The 27,067-nt window shown below is 38.6% G+C and overlaps 1 protein-coding gene across 2 annotated transcripts in view; it reads right to left on the bottom strand.

Annotated features, from left to right (window-relative positions):
• Positions 1 to 26,749, bottom strand: part of LOC126470083 (serine/threonine-protein kinase 16) — a 107,228-nt gene extending 80,479 nt beyond the window's left edge. Inside the window, exons 1-2 of one of the 2 annotated variants that reach the window (XM_050097594.1) lie at positions 26,541 to 26,749; positions 3,289 to 3,374 (exon numbers count right to left, since the gene is read on the bottom strand). In XM_050097594.1, the coding sequence (XP_049953551.1) occupies positions 3,289 to 3,374; positions 26,541 to 26,630 (176 nt within the window). In that variant the 5' untranslated portion in view covers positions 26,631 to 26,749. The remainder of the gene's footprint in view (positions 1 to 3,288; positions 3,375 to 26,540) is intronic. The other variant, XM_050097595.1, reaches the window with a different exon arrangement.
• Positions 26,750 to 27,067: the final 318 nt, after the last annotated feature.

Below are 27,067 nucleotides of genomic sequence, written 5' to 3'. Positions count from 1 at the left end.
AACAAGGTTTAACAGATTTTTATTTCTGAAATTGTTTGTGATAGGTTTTGAAGCTTGGATAAGCACAAAGAGTTACATTGCATTCATTACAGCACAACTTAGTTTGTTTCCTAACACCATTTCGAGCACAGACTATGCAGGCCTTGTACTTTTCCCACTGATCTAGTAAATGCGTAGGGTGCACTTGACATTTAGCGCACTTGCTCTCTTGCGATCGACATAAAAAGTTGCAAAACTTTCTCTAATTAAATTGAGATGAAACTTTTCGTACTTTATTTTCCAGTATAAGCAAAAGGCAGTGAACATTGCCAGGTCCAAAATATGGAAAAACAATTTACTGTACCACTTAAATGACTTCTGTGTATTTTTCACTGTTTTTATTAGTGTGTCACTTCGGTTGACTAGTCCCATTGATTTATTGTAACCTATTACCACACACGGTTTCATTTTCAGATCACCACTCTTCCGATCTCTTTTTGAAGTCAGATGCATTTCACCTTTGTGGCACGTTGATAGCATCCAGACTTCAGTCTGGTCGTGCCACTTCAGAGCAACTAGCATTCCTGATTCTGAAGATCGGAAAGTTATTTCTCCTTTCTTCAGTTTCTCTTCCATTACTGACATTTCCTTCCATGTTCACCTAACTTTACCACATACGTTTGTCATTCAACCAACAAAATAGATCTGGACTGGTATACCAGTTGTCGACAAACAGCGTATGTCCTTTCTCCAAGTAAGGGTGGAGTAATGTGGCTACTGTATTTCCAGACACTACCATAGCATGATTATCAATTTCTGTCTGTGCACCAACATAAATGACAAAATCCAGTATATAATTTGTCTTGCAATCGCAAATTACAAGAATTTTAATTCCAAACCTACTTCTCTTTGCTGGAATCTATTGCTTTACTTTCAGACAGCCTTTGAACAGCCTCAGAGATTCATCTATACAGAGTTCCTCATAAGGACAGAAAGTTTCCTTGAACATTTTCCAAAAATGTTCTACAATAGGCCTAATTTTTGACAAGTAATCCCCATTTAGGGGCAAAGTGTTGTTGTGGAAATGCAGTAAATTCAACAGCAAAAAATATTGGTCTCTGGAGGTTAGTTTGGAAAAAATTTGTGTTTCCAGCAAAGGATCTGTTGACCAATATTAACTCAGTTTTAACTTTTTCACTCTAGCCATCAGAAAGGAAGACACTGTAAAAACATACATTTCTGAGACATCTGTGTCACTCCACTTGTTTATTCTAGAATTTGTCGTTGGTTTGCAACTGGCTGATTGATACATACAATACTTATTTATTTCCTAGCAAATCATTTCAACAATGCCTGTATTTACAAAAAGTCTAAAGAAACAGAGGCAGCTCTCATTTTCACTGATGCTTCTTTGGATTTATGTTTTCACATCTCCATTTGTTTTCTGTCGTCCTAGTGGGTCGCTGCGCATCTTCATTTGAAGATGATGAACGTTGAATAGAAGTACCCAGCAGTGGACTTCCCTTTATGTTGTAGGCTTTGCACTAGTAATTACAGATGAAGATGAATGAGAATCACAAACATATGTAGACTGTACACTATTCGTAAGAGAATCTTCTTCATCTGAATTGCTGTCTATTGATGAGCACAGTGATTCTTCAGAGTCACTCTCCATCAACTTCTGTCTTATCTCTTTGGAGGTGAGGAGCTTTTTACACGCCATCACAATACGTAGATTCACTATGCAAACACAAGCGAATAATAGGTGATTGATGTCTGAACCAAGAATAGAGTCTCGCAGAAAGGCATGAAACTAAAGCTCGACAGAAATCTCAGTAGCATTATCTGTTGTATCTAAAGCAAATTACTCATACAAATGCTGTAAGGGCCCGATAAAAGCGATGACGTCGACTTCAAATATAGTCCTGTTCCACATATTGAAACACTGTCTGTTGCGCTTAGAGCAAACAATAAAATGTGGCGAGAGTTTGCCAGTAGCACTGTAAACAAACAGATGTCTTATTCAAGTGCAGCTAAACAATAGGCAAGCAAATATCTCAGAACTTCTATAGCAGTTGGCAGCACCTGGGGCATGGCAGCACTGTACTGCTGTGACAGTCATCTGCACCCAGGGCACAGCATGCTCGGACTGTTGTAGCAGTTGGCCGCAGTCAGAGGGTTAATGCTTGAATGTTAATGGATTATCTACCACAGTGCTGTAGTGTTGAACTTTGTACAGTGTGTACTGTTCCTGAATGATGGCTCATTCACCTGTGAAGGTATTTTCAACAGCCGCAACACCCGCGTCTGGAGTTAGAACAATCCCCACACCACCCAAATTGGTGGCCACCAGCAACAATTCTCTGTCAACATAAGGGTGGACATTGTCCAAGATCAGCCAATAAGACATTGTCTGCTGCCTCCCCATTTGACTGGTTCACATTACCTGGTGTTCCTACAAGATGTGCCGCCACAGTTCTTGGAGACTGTACTCCTTGTTGTCCATGAAAGGATGCTGTTTCAACATGATGGTGCACCAGCCCACCTCAACGTTATATCTGTGAGCACCTGAACAACACATACCCTCATTGTTGGACTGGAAGGGGAAGTCCTGTCCCGTGGCCAGTGCGACTGGATTTCTTCCTATGGGATTACGTCAAGATGTTGGTGTATGAAAACTTCATAGAAATGAATGAAGGCCTGCTTGCTATGGTTCAAGCTGCCTGTCTCCTGGTACAACAGACAACAGGGATCTTTAAGATGTAGCAGAATGTGATGTGTCATAGCTAAGCATACACTGAGAGTAGTGGTCATCACATTCAACAACCACTATAAGTTATATTGCCATTATGTTCTGTACACTGCATATGTCTATAATACAATAAATATGTATTTCTGACCATTGGGTCCCTATCTTAACATAATCGGTTGTGGTCTCACTGTCACCTGTTCAAATTTGATCCAAAAGGTTTGAGATTCCCTGTACAATGAGAAGAATATGTTTTGAGATTACAGGGGCTCGACACTGAGGCTATCAGCACTATAACGAGAAGCACAGCACCCACATATAAAACTTCAATTACATCAACAATGTTGTACAATTAAATGAACTGAATACAGGCCTATCTAAATACACCATTTAGGGCACATCAGTGTTACAACAGATCAAAGTGGACCAATCCAGTTAAGGAGGGAAAATTAAGGGATAGGAGAGGTGTGTGAATTCCTAACGGACCAAACTGCTGAGGTCATCAGTTCCTAGACTTACACACTACTTATACTAACTTATGCTAAGAAAGCCACACACACCTATGCCTGAGGGAGGACTTGAACATCCGGGAGAGACCGCGCAATCCATGGCATGGCGCCTCAAACCACGCGGCCACTCCACGTGGCTGGAATAGGACAGGAGGGCTGTTACCACAAGTAAAACAAAAAGACTTCTAGGACCTTGCCAAAGTGTACATAAGCAAGGATTACCAATTACATAATGCAGCTAAAACATTAATTTATAACAACTTATTCTGCATTAACTGTTTCTTTGTTGAGAATAAAACAAAAGAGTCTACAGATGATTGGAACAAAAGTTACAGGAAACAGGAGACAGAAAAGGGGAGGGAGGGCGGGACTGCTCACATTTATATAATGTTTAACAACAGACTTAAAACATTTCAAAGCAGATACAATACAATAAAGATGAGGACATGGTACTGACCTACATAAAATCATTCATACTTTACTGTAAAATAGGGTGTAAAACCACCACATACATAGGGAGAGCATTTACATAAGCCACAGTCCAAACATATTTACATAAATTACACTGGTCAACAAATGAATTTTTTTTTCATTGCATGCAATGTTTCAACACTTTTAGGATATATTGTGGCTACTGAATTCGAATATGACGTTAGGTTTATCTAATTAGCTCCATTTTATATGTTGATCAATCCTTCAGTGTTTTGTGTAGATGCAAACATATGACAGCATAGCACTGATATTTTTGTCGTGTAAAGCGTATGTAATTGGTTATCACAAAATAGACCCATACACATAAACATAAATTTGTGTTTTTCTTTGTGCAAGTAAAAAAAGAGTTCATCCTGCAGTCTGGGTGAACCAGCCAGATGCCTTCTATTACATATGCAGTGAACATATGCTGCAAAAACAAATAAAAAATATCAACGACTTTGTGTGGAGTGTTTGAACGGAAAAATGGAGCAAAAAAAAGTTAACAATCTGATGTGCCAATGGTGTGGAGAGAAACCAAAAACCACCATGAAGACTGTTACATTTGTTTAGTGAATGTGAAACGGTTCAATAGGTACAACAAACATACGAGGGAATACCCAGATTTGGAAGATGATCTATGCCACATAGTGAAGATGTCCTGATACCATTGTTTACTGCACTGCCTGATGTACATTTGTCAGACAGAGAAGAAATGCAGTACACAGATGGGAGCAGTGGAAGCAAGTATGATGGATGTGCAACAAGTCAACAGTCTGCCAGCAAGGACTGAATGATCCAGTACGAGACAGTCTGTCAAAGCAAGTCATTGAAGCTCTAACTTTCAGACTAAAGGAAAAGAACTGTCCAAAATTAATAACTTTCATATGTTGGTTTTTCTAGTTCCCTTGTGAAGTTTTTTTTCCCAAGGACATACAGCTCTACTGTATGGTTAAATTATGATGGCATCCTCTAGGGTAAAATTATCCATAGATAAAATAGTCCCCCATTTGGATCTCCAGATGGGGACTACTCAGGAGGACATCGTCATCAGAGAGGGGGGGGGACCTAGCATTCTACAGGTTGAAGTGTGGAATGTTAGAGACCTTAACTGGGGGGCAGGTAGATCAGAAAATTTAAAAAGGGAAATGGGTAGGTCAATGTTAGATACAGTGGGAATTAGTGAAGTTCGGTGGCAGGAAGAACAGGACTTCTGGTCAGGTGAATACAGTGTTAAAAATACTAAATCAAATACAGGTAGCTTAATGCAGGAGTAGCTCTAATAACAAACAAGAAAACAGGAATGTAGGTAAGCAACTATGAACAGCATACTGAAAACATAATCATAGTCAAGAGAGACACTAAGCCCACACCCACCACAATAGTACAAGTTTATATGCCAACTAGCTCCACACACGATGAAGGGATTGAAGAAATGTATGATGAGATAAAAGACATTATTCCGATAGTTACGGGAGATAAAAATTTAGTTGTGATGCGGGACTGGAATTCTATGGCAGGAAATGAAAGGGAAGGAAAAATTGTAGGTGAATATGGACTGGGAGGAAAGAAAGGAATGAAGAAGCAGCCTGGTAGAATTTTGCACAGGGCATAATTTAATCAATAAAACTTGGTTTAAAGATCATGAATGACGGTTTTATATGTGGAAGAGACTTGGAGACACCAGAAGGTTTCAGTCTGATTACAGCATTAGGCAATGATTGACTACAAAAGGGAAAGGAATGCAGTGGAAGATGAATGGGTAGCTTTGAGAGGTGAAATAGTGAAGACGACAGAGGATCAAATATGTAAGGAGACAAGGCCTAGTAGAAATCCTTGGATAACACAAAATATATTGAAGTTAACTGATGAATAGAGAAAATATAAAAACGCAGCCAAATGAAGCAGAGGGAAGGGAATACAGACCTCTAAAAACGAGGCTGACAGGAAGTGCAAAATGGCTATGCAGGAATGGCTAGAGGACAACTGTATGGATTTAAAAGCATATTTCAGTAGGGGAAAGATAGATACCACCAACAGAAAAATCAAAGAGATCTTTAGAGAAAAGTGAAGCAGTTGTATGAATATTATGAGTCAGATGGAAAACCAGTACTAAGCAAAAAAGGGGAAGCTGAAAGGCGGAAGGAAGGATTATGTAGAGAGTCTATACAAGGGGAATGAACTTGGAGATAATGATATACAAAGGGAAGAGGATGTAGATGAAGATGAGGTGGGAGATATGATACAACACAAAGAATTTCACATCGGACTAAAAGACCCAAGTCGAAACAAGGCCCATGGAGTAGGTGATATTCCATCAGAGCTATTGATAGCCTTGGGACAACCAGCCATGACAAAATTATTCCATCCTCTGTGCAAGGTGTATGTCACACGCAAAATACCCTCAGACTACAGGGCGACCATAATAATTCCTATTCCAAAGAATTCAGGTGCTGACAGGTGTGAATATTATCCAACTATTTGTTCAGTAAGTAGAATGGAAGAATGGAACAAATGAAGCCAACCATGAGAAAGATTAGTTTGGATTCTGGAAAAATGTAGAAACAAACAAGGCAATACTCTCCCTCCAACTTCTCCCAAAAGATACGCCAAGGAGAGACAAACCTATGTTTGTAGTGTTTGTAGACTTGGAGAAAGTTTTTGACAATGTTGACTGGAATAGAGCCAGAATGAGATTTTCAATCTGCAACGGAGTGTGCACTGATATGAAACTTCCTGGCACATTAAAACTGTGTGCCGGACCGAGACTCGAACTCGGGACCTTTGCCTTTCGCGGGCAAGTGCTCTACCAACTGAGCTACCCAAGCATAAAACACGCCCCATCCTCACAGCTTTACTTCTGCCAGTACCTCATCTCCTACCTTCCAAACTTTACAGAAGCTCTCCTGCAAACCTTGCAGAACTAGCACTCCTGAAAGAAAGGATATTGCGGAGACATGGCTTAGCCACAGCCTGGGGGATGTTTCTAGAATGAGATTTTCACTCTGCAGCGGAGTGTGTGCTGATATGAAACTTCTTGGCAGATTAAAAGGTAGGAGACGAGGTACTGGCAGAAATAAAGCTGTGAGGACGGAGCGTGAGTCGTGCTTGGGTAGCTCAGTTGGTAGAGCACTTGCCCGCAAAAGGCAAAGGTCCGGCACACAGTTTTAATGTGCCAGGAAGTTTCATATCAGCGCACACTTCGCTGCAGAGTGAAAATCTCATTCTGGAAATATCCCCCAGGCTGTGGCTAAGCCATGTCTCCGCAATATCCTTTCTTTCAGGAGTGCTAGTTCTGCAAGGTTCACAGGAGAGCTTCTGTAAAGTTTGGAAGGTAGGAGATGAGGTACTGGCAGAAGTAAAGCTGTGAGGGCGGGGCGTGAGTCGTGCTTGGGTAGCTCAGATGGTAGAGCACTTGCCCGCGAAAGGTAAAGGTCCCGAGTTCGAGTCTCGGTCCGGCACACAGTTTTAATCTGCCAGGAAGTTTGACTGGAATACTCTACTTGAAATTATGAAGGAAGCAGGGATAAACTACATGGAACAAAAGCCTACTTACAACTTGTACAGATACCAGACAGCAGTTATAAGATTTGAGGGGCATGAAAGGGAAGCAGTGGTTGAAAAGGGAGTTAGACAGGATTGTAGCCTATCCTTAATATCATTCAAGTAAAGCAAACCAAAGAAAATTTTGGAGTAGGAATTAAAGTTCAGGGAGGGGAAATAAAAACTTTGAGGTTTGCCAATGAAATTATAATTCTTTCAGAGACACCAAATGACATGGAAGAGCAGCTGAACAGAATGGACAGTGTCTTGAAAGGAGGATGTAAGATGAACATCAACAAAAGCAAAACAAGGGTTATTGAATGTAGTTGAAAGGAATCAGATCATGCTCAGGGAATTAGATTAGGAAATGAGACACTAAAAGTAGTAAATGGGTTTTGCTAATTGGGCAGTAAAATAACTGTGGCCACAGTAGAGAGGCTATAAAATGTAGATTGGCAATGGCTAGAAAAACATTTCTGAAGACAAGAAGTTTGTTAACAGTGATTATAGATTTAAGTGTTATGAAGTCTTTTCTGAAGGTATTTGTCTGGAGTGCTTTTTTGTGGTGCTACAGAAGAACTCTGAAGATTAGATGGGTAGTTTACATAACTAATGATGGAGTACTGAATACAATTGGGGAGACAAGAAATTTGGCGCACAACTTGAGTAAAAAACAGGATCGGTTGATAGGACACATCCTGAGACATCAATGCACCACCAGGGTAGTATAGGAGGGCAGTGTGGAGGGTAAAAATTGTAGGAGACCAAGAGATGAATACAGTATGCAGATAGAAAAGGATGTAGGTCGCAGTAGCTATTTGGAGATGTAGAGGCTTGTACAGGATAGAGTCATGTGGAGAGCTACATCAAACCGGTCTTTGGACTATAGACCACAACAACAATATGTGCAGTTGCATTAGTATTGCAGTCAATCTGATTAGTGGTCCCATTAAATAGAACCAACCTATCGTCGATGTGTTTATCACCACATCAGCTGTACCCTTATACTTCTCAAAAAATTAATTCCGTATGTGGGATGATGAATTGGTTTTTATGTGAAATCTGTTATGGTGTGCCACATTGAGGTTACCTCAATTTAGTCATAAGTACTAGACTGTATTATATGTTTAACCAACAATTTTGCAATTTGGTGCTTTTTTTTTTTACTTAAATATTTCATTCCATCTGTGTTTAGTATGTTTATAGGATGTTTGATAGTAACTAAAAATGCTGAAACTGGACAATATCAAAGAAAATGAGAATTGTACAGCCCATAACACATAATGTTTTCTTTTGAAAACTATACCGAGTTGTGGATTCACATGTCAACAAAATTTTCAAGATGTTTTGTTGGCAGATGGTACAAACATTGTGATAAATAGCAAATCAAGTATGTTTTAGAAAGGGTGTTTAATGAAATGGGTGTGTGTTTGTGGGTTAGGGGCACTCAAAGATGAGGTTACCAGTGCACAATTGATGAAATTTTCAAGGACATGGCCGCCTCCATAACCAAATGGTGAGTGTCGCTGCCCACAGTGCACAAGGGCCCAAATTCAATCCCAGTACCTACTCAGATTTTTAGTGAGCTGGAACAGCCTGGTACGGGTCTGCTCAGCCCTTGTGAGGCCAAATGAAGAGCTGCTTGATTAAAGGTGCAGCAGCATCATCATGGTTCATCTACTGGCAATAACAGCTGGAGTGATTGGTGACATGCTATTTCCCATAGTCATTGATCACTCCCCGTACTGCCTTGGAGGCAGCAGTCAGCCAGTCAGAACAGGCCTAAGGCCTAATGCATGAGTGGTGTTTCATTACTTTTACATTAACAAATGGTTTGTTGCCAATTCTTTGTTACTACACTTTGAAAGGGTATATTATATACAGCTCATAGCTTGTACGGGGTTTGCTCGAAATATTTGTCTATGATATGATGGCAAACAGATATAAGAGGTTGATAGTGTTAAATTCTTGGGATTACAGCTTGATAATAGATTCAATGGGGAGGAGCATATCACAGAACTGCTGAGCTGCCTAAATAAATCATTATTTGCAATGTGGATGTTGTCAGACATAAGTGATACAGAAATGCTAGCATGCTCTGCTTATAATGTACTATGGGATACTATTTGGAGTAACTCACCCAAGCAAGCTAAGGTTTTCCAAGGCAAAAAGCCTGCAGTACAAAGCATTTGTAGTATGAACTCAGTGATGTCCTGCAGAGGCATGTTAAAGCAACCCCGAGGACACTAACTGTAACCTACTAATATACAGTATTTATTGCTTAATGGAATGTGTTAATTAAACTGATAGCTCAGTTCATGGAACCAATACTACAAATATGAATAATGAACTTGTGAATGGTGCATGAGAAGAATACCTCGGTATTAGCTCAAATTTCTTGAATTTTCTTGTCATGGTCATTCCGTGAGATGTATGTGGGAGGAAGTAATGTGTCGTCCGACTCTTCCCAGAAAGAAATCTCTCAAAATTTCAATAGTAAGCCTCTCTGTGATGGAAAATGTCTCTCTGGTAGCATCTGCCACTGAAGATTGTTGAGCACCTCTGTAACACTCCCCCACCAGCCAATCGATCCTTTGACAAAATGTATTGCTTTTCATTGGATATCTCTCTCTCTCTCTCTCTCTCTCTCTCTCTCTCTCTCTCTCTCTCTCTGTCCTGCTTGGTAAGAGCCCCAGATTTATCAACAATACTCAAGAATTGGTCAAACAAGCACCTTGTAAGCCACTTCTTTCATGGATGAGCTCCTTAAGATTCTTTCCGTGAATCTCAGCCAGACATCTCCTTTTCCTACTATTTATTTTAGGTTGTCATTCCACTTCAGGCCCCTCTAGGTAGTTACTCCTAAATGTTTTCCAGAAGATACTGTTTCCAGCACTTCGTCATTCTGTAAATCAACACTGTCTTATGGTGTTGCTACTTTCTTACAGACATTTGAATAACCTGTGAATGGTCTTAAAGAACTTCTGATGCTTTCTACATCATTTTTATATATTGTGGACAGTAACGAAATATCACACTTCCTTGGGGTAATACAGAAATTCCTTTTACATTTGTTGGTTTTGTTTTGTTAACAGTGACATATTGAGTTCTATCTGCAAGGAAATCAGGTCTGATACTCAGTAAACTCATATTTTTTCACTAAATGGCAGTGTGTGATGGTGTCAAGAAACATGGCATCAACCTGAGCGCCATTATCTACCGTGCTACGGATCACATATAGGAACAGCGCGAACTGTGTTTTACCGGATCTCTGTTTGTGGAATCCATGTCAATTTTTTCAAAGGAGATTTTCGTTCTCCAAAAATGTCACAATTCTTGTGCAAAAAACATGTACCATAATTCTATGACACCTTGACACGAACAATATATGCCTATAATTATGTGCGCCTGTCCTATGACCTTCCTTGAAAATGGGAATGGCCTACAATTTTCTCCATTTGCTAGGTACCTTTTGTTTCTCCAATGAACTACAATAAACTGCTGTTAGAAGGGGAGCAAGTTCTTTCACACAAGTTTTATGGAATCTTACAGGTATGTCATCTGATTTCACTACTAAGCAATTGTTGTTGCTTTTCTATTCCGCGATTGGTTATCTCAATATCTGCCATTTCAAGGTTCGTAAAACGATTGAAATGAAAGACTGTATTATGCTCTCCCACAGTGAAACAATTTTGTTAGTTAGTTACTTAGTTACTTTCAAGTTCCACAAATCATTTTGCATGATAAATCATCATGATGTGGAACGAGTCATTTTACATTCATATTGCAAATTAATTTGTACATCTATTTGTACTCTAAACATTATGATATAATTATTATTAATTTCCCCCCTGAAATGAAAACAAGATATACAGATTGAGTTAGCAATTCCTACTCATCACCTTTTACTCTTTACAAACATAGAAATTCTTCTATGGAATAGAAGGAGCTGTCAAGGAGAAAATTTTTCAATTTATTTGCAAATTTTACCTTGCTGCCTGTCAGACATTTTATATCACTGAGTAAGTGGTCAAAAAATTTTGTTGCAGCGTTGGGCACCCCTTTCTGTGCAAAAGACAACCTTAATGTTGAGTAATGAATGTCATTTTTTCTTCTAGTATCGTAATTATGGACCTCATTGTTCCTTTTGAACTGTAGTGGATTATTTCCTACAAACTTCATGAGGGAATAAATATACTGTGAATCAGTAGTCAGAATGCCCAACTCCTTAAACAGATGTCTCCAAGATGATCGCGTGTGAGCACCACATATTATTCTTACAGCACATTTTTCGGCAATGAAGACCTCCTTTCTTAAAGATGAGTTACCCCACAACATTATTCCATATGACATTACTGAATGAAAATAAGCAAAATATGTCGACTTACTGATTTCTCTCTCACCAAAATTTGCTATGATTCTAAGTGCAAATGTGCCTAAACTAAATTATTTTAGGAGTACCAAAATGTGTTTTTTCCAATTTACATTCTCATCAATATGGACACCTAAGAATTTTGAAGTTTCCATCATATGTATTATTTCATCACCATGTGTTAGATTTATCACTGGTATAGTATCCCTAGAGGTGCAGAACAGAATAAGATGTCTCTTTGTGAAATTCAGGGTGAGACCATTTGCAGAAAACCAGTCAATGATATTTTTGAGAACTTTTTCACCATTTCTTCCATTTTTGTATGTATACTGGGAGTGATTACAATAGTGATGTCATCTGCAAAAAGAACTAATTCTGCTTGTTGTGCATTAGATGGTAGATCATTTACATACCGTATATGAGAAACAGTAGTGGACCTACATAAGAATGAGCCTCGGGGAACACCATAGTGATTTCTCCCCAGTCAGAATTATGTCCCTGGATTCTGTTGGTTGAATTACTACTAAGTACAACTTTCAGCATTCTTTTGGTTAGGTATGACATGATCCATTTGTCGGCTATACCATCAATCCCATAATACTTCAATTTATTTAGGAGTATACTATGATTCACACAATCAAATGCCTTGAATATATCACAGAAAATACCTACCAGTGCTATTTTGTTATTTAATACTTGTAATATCTGGTGTTTGAACATGTAAATGGCATTCTCCGTAAAGCAACCCTTCTGAAACACAAACTGTGATTTGCTGAGGATATTATTGATGGCAAGGTGAGATACTATTCTAGAATACATCACCTTCTCAAAAATTTTGGAAAATGATGTTGGCAGTGAAATAGGTCAGTAGTAACTGACATCTCTCTTATCACCTTTCTTAAAGAGGCTTTTAACAATGGCATATTTTAGTCTCTCTGGAAAAATGCCTTGAGTTAGTGATGCATTACATATTTTGGACAATACTGGGCTTATTATATGGGAACAAATCTTTAGTACTCTACTGGAAACATCATCAAAACCAGAAGAGCTTTTATTCTTGAGAGAATGTATGAACCTCTTGATTTCAGAAGTAGAAGTTGGTGGTACATTCATAAAATATAATTTTATGAGAGTTACTTCTTCAACAAATTGCTATGATCTTTCTCTTGAACTGTTGGTCCCTGTGTTTTCTGCTATGTTTGAGAAATGATTATTAAATACATTTGCTACCTGTGACTTGTCATTTATGACCATACCATTCAATTCAATAGTAATGTTATCCTCTTCTGTGGTTGGTTGCCCTGTCTCTTGCTTCACTATATTCCATATTGCCTCAACTCTATTGTCAAATGTACCAATTTCTGACATTATGTGCATGTTTCTTGATTTTTTCATAATCTTTCTTAGTAATTTTGAATAGTTTTTGTAGTGAGCAGGGTCTCTACTTGTTCTTGCCAAAAGACATATTTCCCTTTTCCTTTCACAAGATACTTTAACCTCCTTAGTGATCCATGGTTTTTACATGGCTGTTTAATGTCTCTTCTGATTAGCTTATGTGGAAAGCTATTTTCAAATACTGATATGAATTTATCATGGAATAGATTAAATTTTATATTGGCATTTCATTCTTTATAAATTTCATACCAGGTTGTTTCTTGTAAACTACTCTTAAAAATATTTGCCCTGTAGTCATTAATGATTCTGACTACTTCCACTGAGGTGTATCCACATTGTAGGGTACTATGTCATTTATCCTGACCAACTGTGCATCAAGATCAGAGAGAGCATTTCTTACTGTGTAAACAGTTATTTTCTTGCTTTGTGCCTCATCAAAGACAACATTATCAATTATGGACCTACTGTTTTTATCCACCCATGTTAGAAAGTTAGCTATTGAGATCAAATTGTAGGATCCAAATAAGGTTTCCAGATCATTTTTCCTATCAGAATCCTTTAGAAAATCTACATTGAAGTCACAACAGACAACTGCTTGCTGATGTCTGACAGACAGCACAGTAAGGAATCCAGATTCCTCATAAATAATTCAAAATTTCCCAGTGGGGATCTATATACTGTCACAATTAAAGGTGAACTGTTTTTCAGTATTCATTCACAATCACACACTTCTATGTGTTGATCGCTACAAATACGTGTCAACACTTTTGAACTTGTATTCTGTCTTAATATAGGCAACACATCCTCCCTTTCCCATATTAGTTCTGTGTTAGTAAGCTGCTAGACTGTAATCCTTTATATGTAACTTATCTAACCCTGTGGTTATGTGGTGCTCAGACAGGCACAGGATGTCTCTCTCTTCCTCTAAATTTTGCACACAGGCAAGAAGCTCTTCTATCTTATTACTCAATCTTCTAATATTTTGGTGGAATAAGCTAACCTTACTTTTCTGTGCATTCTTGTGGGGCTCTTCTGTTATAGTGCCTTCTTGCAAAACAGGGTGTCTGAAACTTGATTCTAACCTAAAAAAGGTGTCCCTCAGACACCAGTAACCACATGAATCTTGTATTGTGTAATGGTACCCCCCCCCCCCCCCCCCCCCCGTACATGTTCAGCCAACCTATCTTTCCCTCTCCTACTCAGGTGCAGGCTATGTCTAGTATAACCCCATCTCACAATTTCACAATTGTAGCAACAGGCACTGCACTCATATGAGACTCCATTTCAGTCAGCAGTAACCTGCTCGACTCAGAGTTAACAAGGATCACAGCAATATTAACCCAGGCTGGTCAGGGTGCTGCAAGACCTCCATGAAACTCTCATTTGTGTGTGTAGTTGCTACTCCTATTTTATCCAGGTCATGCCTAATGCTGTAATTGCTGTTCTTAGACAGGCTATTTCCTGCTCCACCTACTATAATAACCTGATCCTCTTTGCCAAAATCTGTGCACAGTTTTCCTATGTCCTCTGTCACCTGGCTAAGGCTTCACAATACTTGTGACCTGGTACCCTGCTCCTAGCTTTTCCTGCACCATCTGGCCTACATCCCTCCCATGGCTACTACCTAGCACCAATATTCTTTTCTCACTGCTCTCTTTTGGTATCGACCAACACCGAGTTACTGATTTTACATAAGACCAAAACCTCTTAGGATTTTAAATCAGATCAGTAGACAAAATTTTATTTTAAGTCATTGATCGCTTATCTCATTGCTCTCCTTATGCTCATTTTTGCTTTATTTAGCTTTTGTTTGTCGGCTACAGTTTGACTTAATTTGGATCAGTGTTGAAGCTCTCTCTGTTTAGGAAGCAGTTTTCTAACATGGCTATTAAATCATGGTGGGTCTTTCCCATTCCTTACGACCTTGTTTAGGACATACTTGTCTAAGGCATATTGAACAATGCTTTTGAATTCTTCCCATTTGTGGTCCACATCATCATCCCCAGCACCGAAAATTTGATGTTAACTACTCAGATATTCTGCAATTTGTATCGTGTCACACTTGCTAAGCAAACATATTTTCCTACCTTTCTTAACAATCCTTGCCTCGTAGTCATAATTGCTATTACAGCCTTATGATCACTGATGCTTTCCTCTGTGTTAACTGATTCAATACGTTCAGGTCTGTTTGTTACTTGTTCTCAGATGTTACACTTAAAGTAATTTTCACACAAAACATTTAGGATAAGGTCATACAAATATCTGTCCCTGGCACCAGTTTTGACTGCATGACTCTCTCAATATATACCTGGCAAGTTGAGGTCAACCCCCTATTACAATGCCATGATCAGGAATGTAATTAATGATACTGTGCAAGTTATCTCTAAAGAACTCAACCAGTACAGTTCCTGGACCAGGCAGTCTATAAAAGCATCCAATTACCATTTTTGGCTGACCTATGATTTTTAACTTCAACCAGATTAGTTCACATTTGGAATCTGTGATGACCTCGCCAGATATTATCAAATGCTTTTGCAATAAATACACTGCCACCATTGGTAAATAACCTATCCTTATGATAAATACTCCAATCTGAACTTAGGCTTTTATTGTCACTCACTTCTGGTTTCTGCTCTTTCCATTCCTATTACCATCTGGGCAACATAGCCACATAGCCTTCAGTAAGTGACACTAATTCTGGGATCTTTTCTTGAATGCCCCGGGCAGTTTCCTAATATCATACTAATCTTTTCTATATCTGATCTGTGAGGACAAGCATTCTCTGAGAACATTGTGGCTGATGTATCTCCAATTTTGGCAGGCAATTTGTCTCTGATTCCAGTTGGGGGTTCCTCTAACCTAAAAAACTCATGTGTGCATGCCATATGTACTCTGCTACCTTAGTAATTGCTTTCTGCTGTAGTTCACCCCTGACCTAATAAGGGCAACCCTACGATTCTCCATCCAATAGCGGAGGTCGAGAAATTTGCATCCAATACAGTCACAGAACCGCATCCAATGACACCACTGGCAGAGGAAAACATGATGGTTGGTTGGGCCAAATTAGTCCATCTAGGGCCAGAATGTGGAATTACTCTACAGTGGACAACATAGTTTACGTTAAACTGAAAATCTCTGAAATGAGTGACAGAATAATAGAATCCTGAGGAGATGTCTTGAAATTCAAACACAGAGATGGTAATGTTAGCGATGTAGCAGTTATGCATGCAGGACTTGGCATCTGCAGTCACAATTTTCGAGCTACCATTTGAATTTACAGATGGGAGATAAAAAATGTAGTATTGTCCTAAGGCAAGGTGCTCGATAATTTTGCAGAAACGTGGTCAACTGTACGTAAATTCCTGGTGCTTAACAGAGTTAGGCAGTTAAGATGGATCTCCTAAAGCACATATCTTCGTTTATCACAGTACGTGGCCATCATGCTATAGTACTATACGAGGGTAATCCCAAAAGTAAGGTCTTGTATTTTTTTATAAGTACATAGACCTGTTAATTTCTACAATGGTTTACATCAGTTTACAGCTTGAACATTTAGCTATTTTTTGGCATAATCACCATTACTGTCAATGCATTTTTGTAGATGCAGTGGCAGTTTTTGTACGCCCATGTCATACCAGCTTGCTGCCATGCTGTTCAGAAAGTTATGAACCTCTTTTTTCACCTCATCATCGAAGCTGAATTTCTGGGATCACAATTAATGCTGATAGGTACTGTGAGACTCTGAAAAAACTCAAACGGGCAATTCAGACCCTGAGAAGAGGAATGTTGAGCAAGGGCGTACACATTCTCCATGACAACGCTTGCCCACATATTGCTCGGCAAACCATTGCTCTCCTGCAACAGTTTCAGTAGAACATGCTAACCCACTCACCCTATAGTCCTGACTTGGTGCCCAGTGACTATCACCTGTTCCCTAGATTAAAAGAACATTTGGCCAGAAAGCGATTCAGCTCTGACGACAATGTGAAAGAAGAGGTTCATAACTTTCTGAACAGCAGAGTGGCGAGCTGGTATGACATGGGCATACAAAAACTGCCACAGCATCTACAATAATGCATCGACAGAAATGGTGATTATGTCGAAAAATAGCTAAATGTTCAAGCTGTAAACTGATGTAAACCTTTGTAGAAATAAATAGGTCTATGTAATTATAAAAAAAATAGGATACCTTACTTTTGGGATTACCCTTGTATGATGGCCAACCACACATGTCTGCTGGCTGTGGCTTGCTGGGCCACATTTGCACACTCTGCATACAACATTGAGTGGTGCAGATACCCGCCGGTGTAGCCACAACCCCCCATGTGAAAATGGCTCTGCACACAGCAGCAGCCACTAGACTCAAACCCGCATCTCAAATTGTAGGCAGCACTTTAAGTGATGATATTAACTTGGAAACTCTCATGGATGATGCAGAGCTGACAGTGCTGAACTGAGAAAGGCCACAAAAGACTGATGTTCTCTACGAAATTCACGCCTCCGGGACCAAGGTTGAATCTGATGCTGAAGTAACAGAGGAACAAACCCTGACATAACAGTCGAATTTGAATGCTGAAAAGAAATAAAATTCCAAAAGGAGCTCATCTAAAAAAGAAATGGAGACTGGCACACAAGGATGCTAACGAAGTAGCACTGCCAATTCAAGAAAAGGCAAAATAAATTAGTAGTCTGCTGACCCAGAAAAATCCTGACTCAAGCCACTTTATGTCAGGACCGATGGACACTGATGCGACAGACACCCTCACAATGAGTAAATACCACGAGGTGCCCTATGACTCTATTGGAAGCCTGTATCAACATCCTATGTCAGATCACTGTGAGCCTGAAAAAACAGAAGACACTTTGTACTGGACCACACAAACAGGGAACTGGCAGCAGCAGAAGTGGAAGAAACAGTCATGAATAATGACATGGCTGCAATCCCAGAATTTGTTGAAGATTCACTGTCAGCTCAAAAAGAGAACCAATCATCTACAAAACAGAATACTCCCAAAGAACTGATTTTGGAACGTTGGCTTGTGTTGGACTGCCTTGCAAGCAAGGACCATTAACTCCCAACATGCACCTCAGAACATGAATCAGCCTTAAGTCTGTAGAACTGCTACTTTGAATATAAATAAGATCTGACCTTATCTGCAACTATACACATTTAGACATTATGTTAGCTCAAGAAATAACTGAATACAATGCTATCACTAATCTGGGAAGTGGAGCAGATTTACATACAGCCTTTTTGACGAAAGAAGGGATTATGACAAAAGATGTGACAAAACTACTAGCCAGCAGAGGGATCACTGTCACCATTAACCGTACACTGATAATCAATGTGTACACTCCATCAGGAAGTAGCAATAGGCAATGCAGGGCAGATTTTTTTTTTTTTTTTTTGAAAGCACCAAGACCACATAATATTAGCAAGTGATTTCAATTGCACGCTATGCCCAAGAGATCAGATGCCTAACTTAAACAAATCTGCAGAACTGGAACATTTCACTCATGAAATGTGTTTAACTCATACATGGGACTTGGGAAAATACGCAAGGACAACACCTAGTTTCACACACATCACGAGCCACTCTGAAAGCCAGCTTGACAGAATTTATGTTTCAGAATATTTAATGACCAAGACCTACACTCCAAAGTTTGGACAACAATTTTCTTCGACCATGCTGCATGTATATGCACTGTAAACATGAGTAAGCAAGAAACATTTCAACCCAAAGGAACTCAGAAATGCTAATCGCCAAGATGAAAAATGTCAGCTTACCTTTAACACAACACAGAAGGAATGTGAAAGGAATTTAGCATACTACAACTTGATAACAGAATGGTGGCTAAAACATGTCAAACTTAAAATAATGAAAATGTTTAAAATTTATGCAAGAGACAAAAATTCATAGCAAAAGAAAGCATCTGAATTTTATTTTACTTGTTTCAGAGCCTTATACAAATTAGACCCTGTCACAGACAATTATGTGCACATAAAAAAAATGAAAGCAAAACTTAAGCTACAGCAGTCAGGAGGCTATAAAATAAGAACCAGGTCACAGAGCATAATACAGGAAGGGGAACAATCCATGTTACATGACATCTGCAAAAATAAAGGAATGAAAAGGGAAAATAAGAACATATCTAAAGCTACATTATGACACCATAGTCCAGCAGCAAAACAAAATAAAATATAATGTCTATGAACACCTGGAGGAGCTGCTGACAATGAACCATGCCAATGAAGGAATAAAGCAAGAACTAATACATAACCTGCAAGGAAAATCAAGCACAGCTGAAACGAAAACACTTATAAAGGAAATCAATGAACAGGAACTGGAATATGCTGTATCATGAAGTCCAAAAAATAAATCTCCAGGACCCAACAGACGGAGTGTGGAATTTTACAATGTATTTCAACAAATGAAGGTTAGGTTAGTGTTGTTTAACGTCCCGTCGACAACGAGGTCATTAGAGACGGAGCGCAAGCTCGGGTTAGGGAAGGATGGGGAAGGAAATCGGCCGTGCCCTTTCAAAGGAACCATCCCGGCATTTGCCTGAAACGATTTAGGGAAATCATGGAAAACCTAAATCAGGATGGCCGGAGACGGGATTGAACCGTCGTCCTCCTGAATGCGAGTCCAGTGAACAAATGAAGTTAAGCTATTATGTATGTGTAGTGAATTACTGGAACTTAATTTTAATCTTCCTAAAGAGCTCATGGAAGGAATCACTGTATTCATCCCTAAACATCAAGGAAGCAGATTAATTGATTTTAGACCAATTATGTTACTGAACAGTGACCATAAAATCATGGCATGTATCATTTCCCACAGACTTAAAATGCTAATGAATGCAATAATTGGTTAGTACCACTTAAGTGTAGACATCGACAGGAAGATCCTTCACTTCTTACGTTAATACAGAGAAGGAATCACTACTACAGTGGCATAAAAATCAAGTGTGCTTTCGTTTCACTTGATTTTTCAAAAGCATTTGACACAATAAACCATCAATATCTTGTGAACACTGTGCAAGCGATATATTTTAATAACCTTATGCACTAACATCTCAGTACAAGTGGTACACTGAAGTCGGGCTTGGCTAGCACTTGGATGGGTCACTGTCCGGGTCTGCCAACTGCTGTTGGCAAGCGGAGTGCACTCAGCCCTTGTGAGGCCAATTAAGGAGCTACTTGATTGAGAAGTAGCGACACCAGTCACGAAAAATGAGTACAGCTGGGAGAGCGGTGTGCTGACCACATGCCCCTCTGTATCTGCATCTGGTGATGCCTGAGGGCTGAGGATGACACAGTGGTCAGTCAGTACCATTGGGCCTTAACAGCCTGTTCGGGTGGTGTTTGTTTTTTATATATTTTCATTTTCCATAAATCTGTATTTTAATATCAAGAAGATCCTTGATTGTTATAACATACATGGAAGGAACAACCTTAAATTTAAAAGGCACTAGAGATTCAATTTAGCTAGAAAACCAAACAGATACTTCTGAGACAAGAAGGAAAAGACAATTTTGTTCTCTCATTTCCCTACAATGAGAAGAAAATTCATTCAGAAAAAAGTTAATGTCACTGCCTTTGGTGTAGAAGGACCCAAGTTCAATTCCTGGTGCCTCCTCAAACTTTTTCCAAGATACAGGGGCCTGATACTAAGTCCATTCAGCCTCTTCGAGGCCAAACAAGGAGCTGCTTAAATAAAGATGCAGCAGTATCATCAGGCTTCATATACTGGCAATAGCAGCTGGAGAGGCAATTGAGATGCTCATCATATTTCCCATGGTCATTGATCACTCCTTGTTCTGCCTTGTGGGCAGCATTGGCCAGTTGGAAAAGGCCTAAGGCCTAATGCATGAGTGGTGTTAGTTACTTTTACATTAACAAACCGTTTGTTGCCAATTCTTTGTCACTAAACTTTTTTTTTTTTTTTTTTTTTTTTTTTTTTTTTTTTTTTTTTTTTTTTTTTTTTTGGAAAGAACCAAGACCACATAACATTAGCAAGAGATTTCAATTGCATGCTATGCCCAAGAGATCAGATACCTAACTTAAACAAATCTGCAGAACTGGAATATTTCATTCATGAAATGTGTTTAACTCATACATGGGACTTGGGAAAATACGCAAGGACAACACCTAGTTTCACACACATCACGAGCCACTCTGAAAGCCAGCTTGACAGAATTTATGTTTCAGAATATTTAATGACCAAGACCTACACTCCAAACGAGGTTTGCTCACAATATCTGTCTATGATATGACTGCAAACAGATATAAGAGGTTGACAGTGTTAAATTCTTGGGATTGCAGCTTGATAATAAATTCAATGGGGAGGAGCATATCAAAGAACTGCTGAACTGCCTAAATAAATCATTATTTGCAGTCATATTGTTGTTGTTGTTGTTGTTGTCCACAAACTGGTTTGATGCAGCTCTTGCAACCTACATCCTTCTGAATCTGCTTAGTGTTTTCACCTCTTAGTCTCCCTCTATGCTTCTCACTAATAATAAACTGGTGATCCCTAGATGCCTCAGAATGTGTCTTACCATACAATCCTTTCTTCTAGTCAAATTGTGCTGCAAATTCCTCTTCTCCCTAATCTATTCAGTACCTCCTCATTAGTTACGTGATCTAGCTGTCCAATCTTCAACATTCTTCTGTAGCACCATGTTTCAAAAGCTTCTATTCTGTTCTTGTCTAAACTATTTATCATCCACATTGCACTTCGATACATAGCTACAGTCCATACAAATGCTTTCAAAAAGGAATTCCTAACACTTAAATCTATACTCGATGTTAACAAATTTCTCTTCTTCAGAAATGCTTTCCTTGCCACAGCCAGTCAACATTTTATATCTTCTCTACTTTGACCATCATCAGTTATTTTGTTTCCCAGGTAGCAAAACTCATCTACTACTGTAAATTTCTCATTTCCTAATCTAATTCCGTCAGCATCACCTGATCTAATTCAACTACATTCCATTATCTTTGTTTTGCTTTTGTTGATATTACATCCTCCTTTCAAGACAATGTCCACTCCATTCAACTGACCTTCCAGGTCCTTTGCTGTCTGATATAATTACAAGTTGTTAGCAAACCCCAAAGTTTTTATTTCTTCTCCATGGATTTTAATACCTACTCCAAATTTTTCTTTTTTTTTCCTTTACAGCTTGCTCAATATACAGTTTCACTCCCCTCTCAATCACTGCTTTCCTTTCGTGCCCCTCGACTCTTATAACTGCCATTTGGTTTCTGTACAAATTGTAAATAGCCTTTCGCTCCCTGTATTTTACCCCTGTCACCTTCAGAATTTGAAAGAGAGTATTACAATCAACATTGCTAAAAGCTTTCTCTAAGTCTACAAATGCTAGAAATGTAGGTTTGCCTTTCCTTAACCTATCTCCTAAGATACGCCATAGGGTCAGTATTCCTACATTTCTACGAAATCCAAACTGATCTTCAGCGATGTCGGCTTCTGCCAGTTTTTCCATTACTCTGTAAAGAATTCATATTAGTATTTTGCAACCATGACTAATTAAACTGACAGTTTGTTAATTTTCATACCTGTCAACACCCGCTTTCTTTGTGATTGCATTTATTATATTCTTCTTGAAGTCTGAGAGTATTTTGCCTGTCTCAGACACTTTGCTCACCAAATGGAAGTGTTTTGTCATGACTTGCTCTCCAAGGATATCAGTAGTTCCAATGAAATGTTGTCTACTCCTGGGGCCTTGTTGCGACTTAGGTGTCTCAGTGCTCTGTCAAATTCTTCACGCAGTATCATATCACCCATTTCATCTTCCTCTACATCCTCTTCCATTTCCATAATGCCCTCAAGTACATCACCCTTGTATAGGCACTCTAAATACTCCTTCCACCTTTAAGCTTTCCATTCTTTGATTAGAACTGGTTTTCCATCTCTGCTCTTGATATTCATACAGGTTGTTCTCTTTTCTCCAAAGTTCTCTTTAATTTTTCCTGTAGGCAGTATCTACCTTACCCCTAGTGATATATGCTTCTACGTGCTTACATTTGTCCACTAGCCATCCCTGCTAAGCCATTTTGCATTTCCTGTCAATCTCATTTTTTAGACATTTGTATTCCTTTTCACCTGCTTCATTTACAGCATTTTTATATTTTCTCCTTTCATCAATTAACTTCAATATCTCTTCTGTTGCGCACAGATTTCTACTAGCCCTTGTCTTTTAACCTACTTGATCCTCTGCTGCCTTTACTATCTCATCTCTCAGTTAGCCAGTCTTCTTCTATTGTATTTCTCTCCCCTGTTCTTGTCTATCGTTCCCTAGTGCTCTCTCTGAAACTCTTTACAACCTCTGGTTCATTCGGTTTATGCTGGTCCCACCTTCTTAAATGCCTACCTTTTAGCAGTTTCTTCAGTTTTAATCTACAGTTCATAACCAATAAATTATGGTCAGAGTCCACATCTGCCCCTGGAAATGTCTTACAATTTAAAATATGGTTCCTAAATCTCTGTCTTGCCATCATATAATCTGTTTGAAACCTTAAAGTGTCTCCAGGCCTCTTCCACATGTACAACCATCTTTCATGATTCTTAAACTTAGTGTTAGCTATGATTAAGTTGTTCTCTGTGCAAAATTATACCAGGCGGCTTCCTCTTTCATTCCTTACCCCAGTCCACATTCACCAGCTACTTTTCCTTCTCTTCATTTTCCTACTATCAAATTCCAGTCACCCCATGACATTTAAATTTTCATCTCCCTTAACTATCTGAATAATTTCGTTTATCGCATGATACATTTCTTCAATCTCTTCATCATGTGCGGAGCTAGTTGGCATATAAACTTGTACTACTGTGGTGGGTGTGGGCTTAGTGTCTATCTTGAGTATGATTGTGTGTTCAGTACACTGTTCATAATTGCTTACCTGCATTCCTATTTTCTTATTCATTATTAGACCTATTCCGGCATTAAGCTACCCCTATTTGATTCGGTGTTTTTAACACTGCATTCACATGACCAGAAGTCTTGTTCCTCCTGCCACTGAAGTTCACTAATTCCCACTATATCTAACTTTAACCTATCAATTTCCCTTTTTAAATTTTCTAACCTACCTGTCCGATTAAGGGATCTGACATTCCACACTCCGATCTGTAAAATGCCATTTTGTTTTTCTAATAACGATGTCCTCCTAAGTAGCCTCAAGTGGAGTTCCAAATGGTGGACTATTTTATCAGAATATTTTACCCAAGAGGATGAAATCATCATTTAACCATATAGCAGAGCTGCATGCTCTCAGGAAAAATTACTGCTTTAGTTTCCCCTTGCTCTCAGCCATTAGCAGTACCAGCACCGCAAGACGTTTGAAAAGACTGCTGCCTCTCTTCAGAAACCATACATCCCTCTGTTGTGATTGCACCTACAGTACAGCTATCTGAATCACTGAAGCATGCAAGCCTCCCCACCAATGACGAGGTCCATGGTTCATTGGGGGAGGGGGGGTCATAGGTGATACAAAAATGCTAGCATGTTCTGCTTATAATGTACTATGGGATCATTTTCTGGAGTAACTCACAAATGCAAGCTAAAGTTTTCCAAGTCAAAAAGCATGCAGTACAAACTATTTGTAGTGTGAAATCAGTGATGTCCCGCAGAGACATGTTCACGCAATTGAGGACACTAACTATAACTTACCAATATACTTATTGCTTAATGAAATGTGGCATAAATAATATACTTCTTAATCAAGCCAACAGCTCACTTCATGGAACCAATACTATGAATACTGCTTAAAGATTTTAAGTAATTTACTTTGGGTCAGGAAGCTTTCCATTATTCATGAGTACACATTTTCAATCACTTGCGATAAGTAATAAAAAATTAGTCTATAAATAAAGATCAGTTTCAAAGGAGCTTACTGGGCTTATAGGTGATTAACTCTTTCTACTCCACTGACGAATTCCTAAACTGAACCAGTTTATGTAAATACTGTTAACAATACAAAATTATGTGTTAAGTGAAATCTGACTTCCGTGCGTTTTCAGGCAGCAATGTGATAAATATAAGTAAATGGGCTATGTTTCAGTTTTCTTTACTTATTCTACATTCATAAGAACCATTTCATCTACAATTTGCAGAAAATGCATTTGCATATCACTTTAAAAAAAAAAAGTAGTTGTCCCCAGGGAAAATGCTAATACCATTTCTAGGCCTCATAATGCCCACCATTCGACTAGGAATACAGTCCAAAATTTTCTTCAGGTAGAGCCATGCTATATCCAGCTGAAGCTGCTCACAGATGAGTAGAACCCACAGAGCTACCAGGCTGTATTTTACCACTATTACAGAGGCCCAGGAATTTTCTACGGGACGGGTCAGTAGACCCATGATGCGATTCTCAAATGTTCATCAGACCACAAATGTACACATGCAGTCCTGTTAATGCAGCTGCTGTCATCTTGGAAGATGGCCAGTGTCCACCCCATACTTATCTGGTGAATAAACTTGTAGCCTGCATTTTTTGAGTGCCACAGCAAACAAATGTCCAGTCTGATGAAAGAATGGGTGATAAAATATGATATCAACTTATGTGCAAAGCAATGAAGAGGAATTCAAAATTTATTCCTCGCACATGAGGATGAATAAATTCTTTCAAAATTATTAATTGTGTCAGCTGATCTTTGCATAACTGTGGCAAATCTAGTAATCAGTCATTAGTGGCAATTTTCGATGCAATTAAGAGCATACACACAGCTAAAACACAGAGGAGCCTGGGTAGTTGTTAAGGCATAATATTATGATTTGTCACTTAAGTCTTTCCCGTCAGTTGCTGGAAAGGAAGAAGATATGCTTCAAGAAATGAGTCAAATGTGGGAGACAAATAAAGAAATGACGGCAATTGTAGAACAAACTCATGGGTTGTTCAAACTGTGAATTCATAACACAGAGGAAGGTACTTATGATTTGTGCTGAATTAATGTGATTATATTTCTGCAAATTATTTATGGTTTGGTCTTTTACTTTTTGATAACAATACCTTGATGAGGAGAGTATACGACATTGAAAAGAAATTGCAGCAATCCATTGTGTTATAAACGTATCTGTGAGAAGAACAGAGTATGTTTCGAGCTGCGTATTATTTTTTTTATCTTTTTAAGTACTAGTGCTTTCGAACTGAGTAAAATTTGTTTTTTTATGTTTCTGTATTATACAACAGTTTGTACATTTCGATTATAGATGTATAACCATGATTTAAAATATGGGCATTGGAAAAATGCAATACACAGAAAGACTGCTGGTATTTTCCAATTTACAATGGACAAAACTGGTTGTGCGTTAGAGGAAGCGATTTTATACAGTTGTACGATAGAAGAAACTGCAATAACTATATCATTGCTAAGTTTACATAGGTGCTCGCATGTTGATTATCTGCGGCATGTCGTTGTCTGTATGCTCATATAAAATGTACATTTTCTCATTTATTGTACCAGACAACTGTACAAATAATCCTATTACGGCAACATACCCGTCTGCCAAATGTTCTTGGACAGTGTACGTCTTTCCACCGACGGCAATTTTCGTTCTTGAACAAGCACAGCCCATTTTTACCACACATTCATAAAAGATTTAAATTATTTGTAAAAATTACACATATTGTAAAATAATTACACATTTATCAGTAACGTGATGTAAACACACTACGTCACATGTCAACACCCAAACAAACACAAAGATAATCTCCAGTCTCTACAATTTTTTTTAATTAGCTTCTATCATACAAACTTTTTCGCCATCACAAATAAATGTACTGGCACACATAACAAGGTAAAAATTTTTTTCTTCGTTATACGTACTGTTTAGGGCATACATTCTTATGTTTTCAAATGAAAATTATTGTAATCAGATTGCAAAACACAGTTGGCTGCTAAAAATTCATTTGTTAATTAAGTTCTTAAGTTAAGTTCAATTCATTTTAGATTATTAAGTCTGCTTTCGCTAGAAACCGGGATATGGTATCATATGTATCCCGGTTGAGTCTCCGTGAATTAGGAT

The sequence above is a fragment of the Schistocerca serialis genome, chromosome 3 (assembly GCF_023864345.2).
Source record: "Schistocerca serialis cubense isolate TAMUIC-IGC-003099 chromosome 3, iqSchSeri2.2, whole genome shotgun sequence".
NCBI lineage: Eukaryota > Metazoa > Arthropoda > Insecta > Orthoptera > Acrididae > Schistocerca > Schistocerca serialis.
This window is presented reverse-complemented; position numbering and strand designations above follow the sequence as displayed.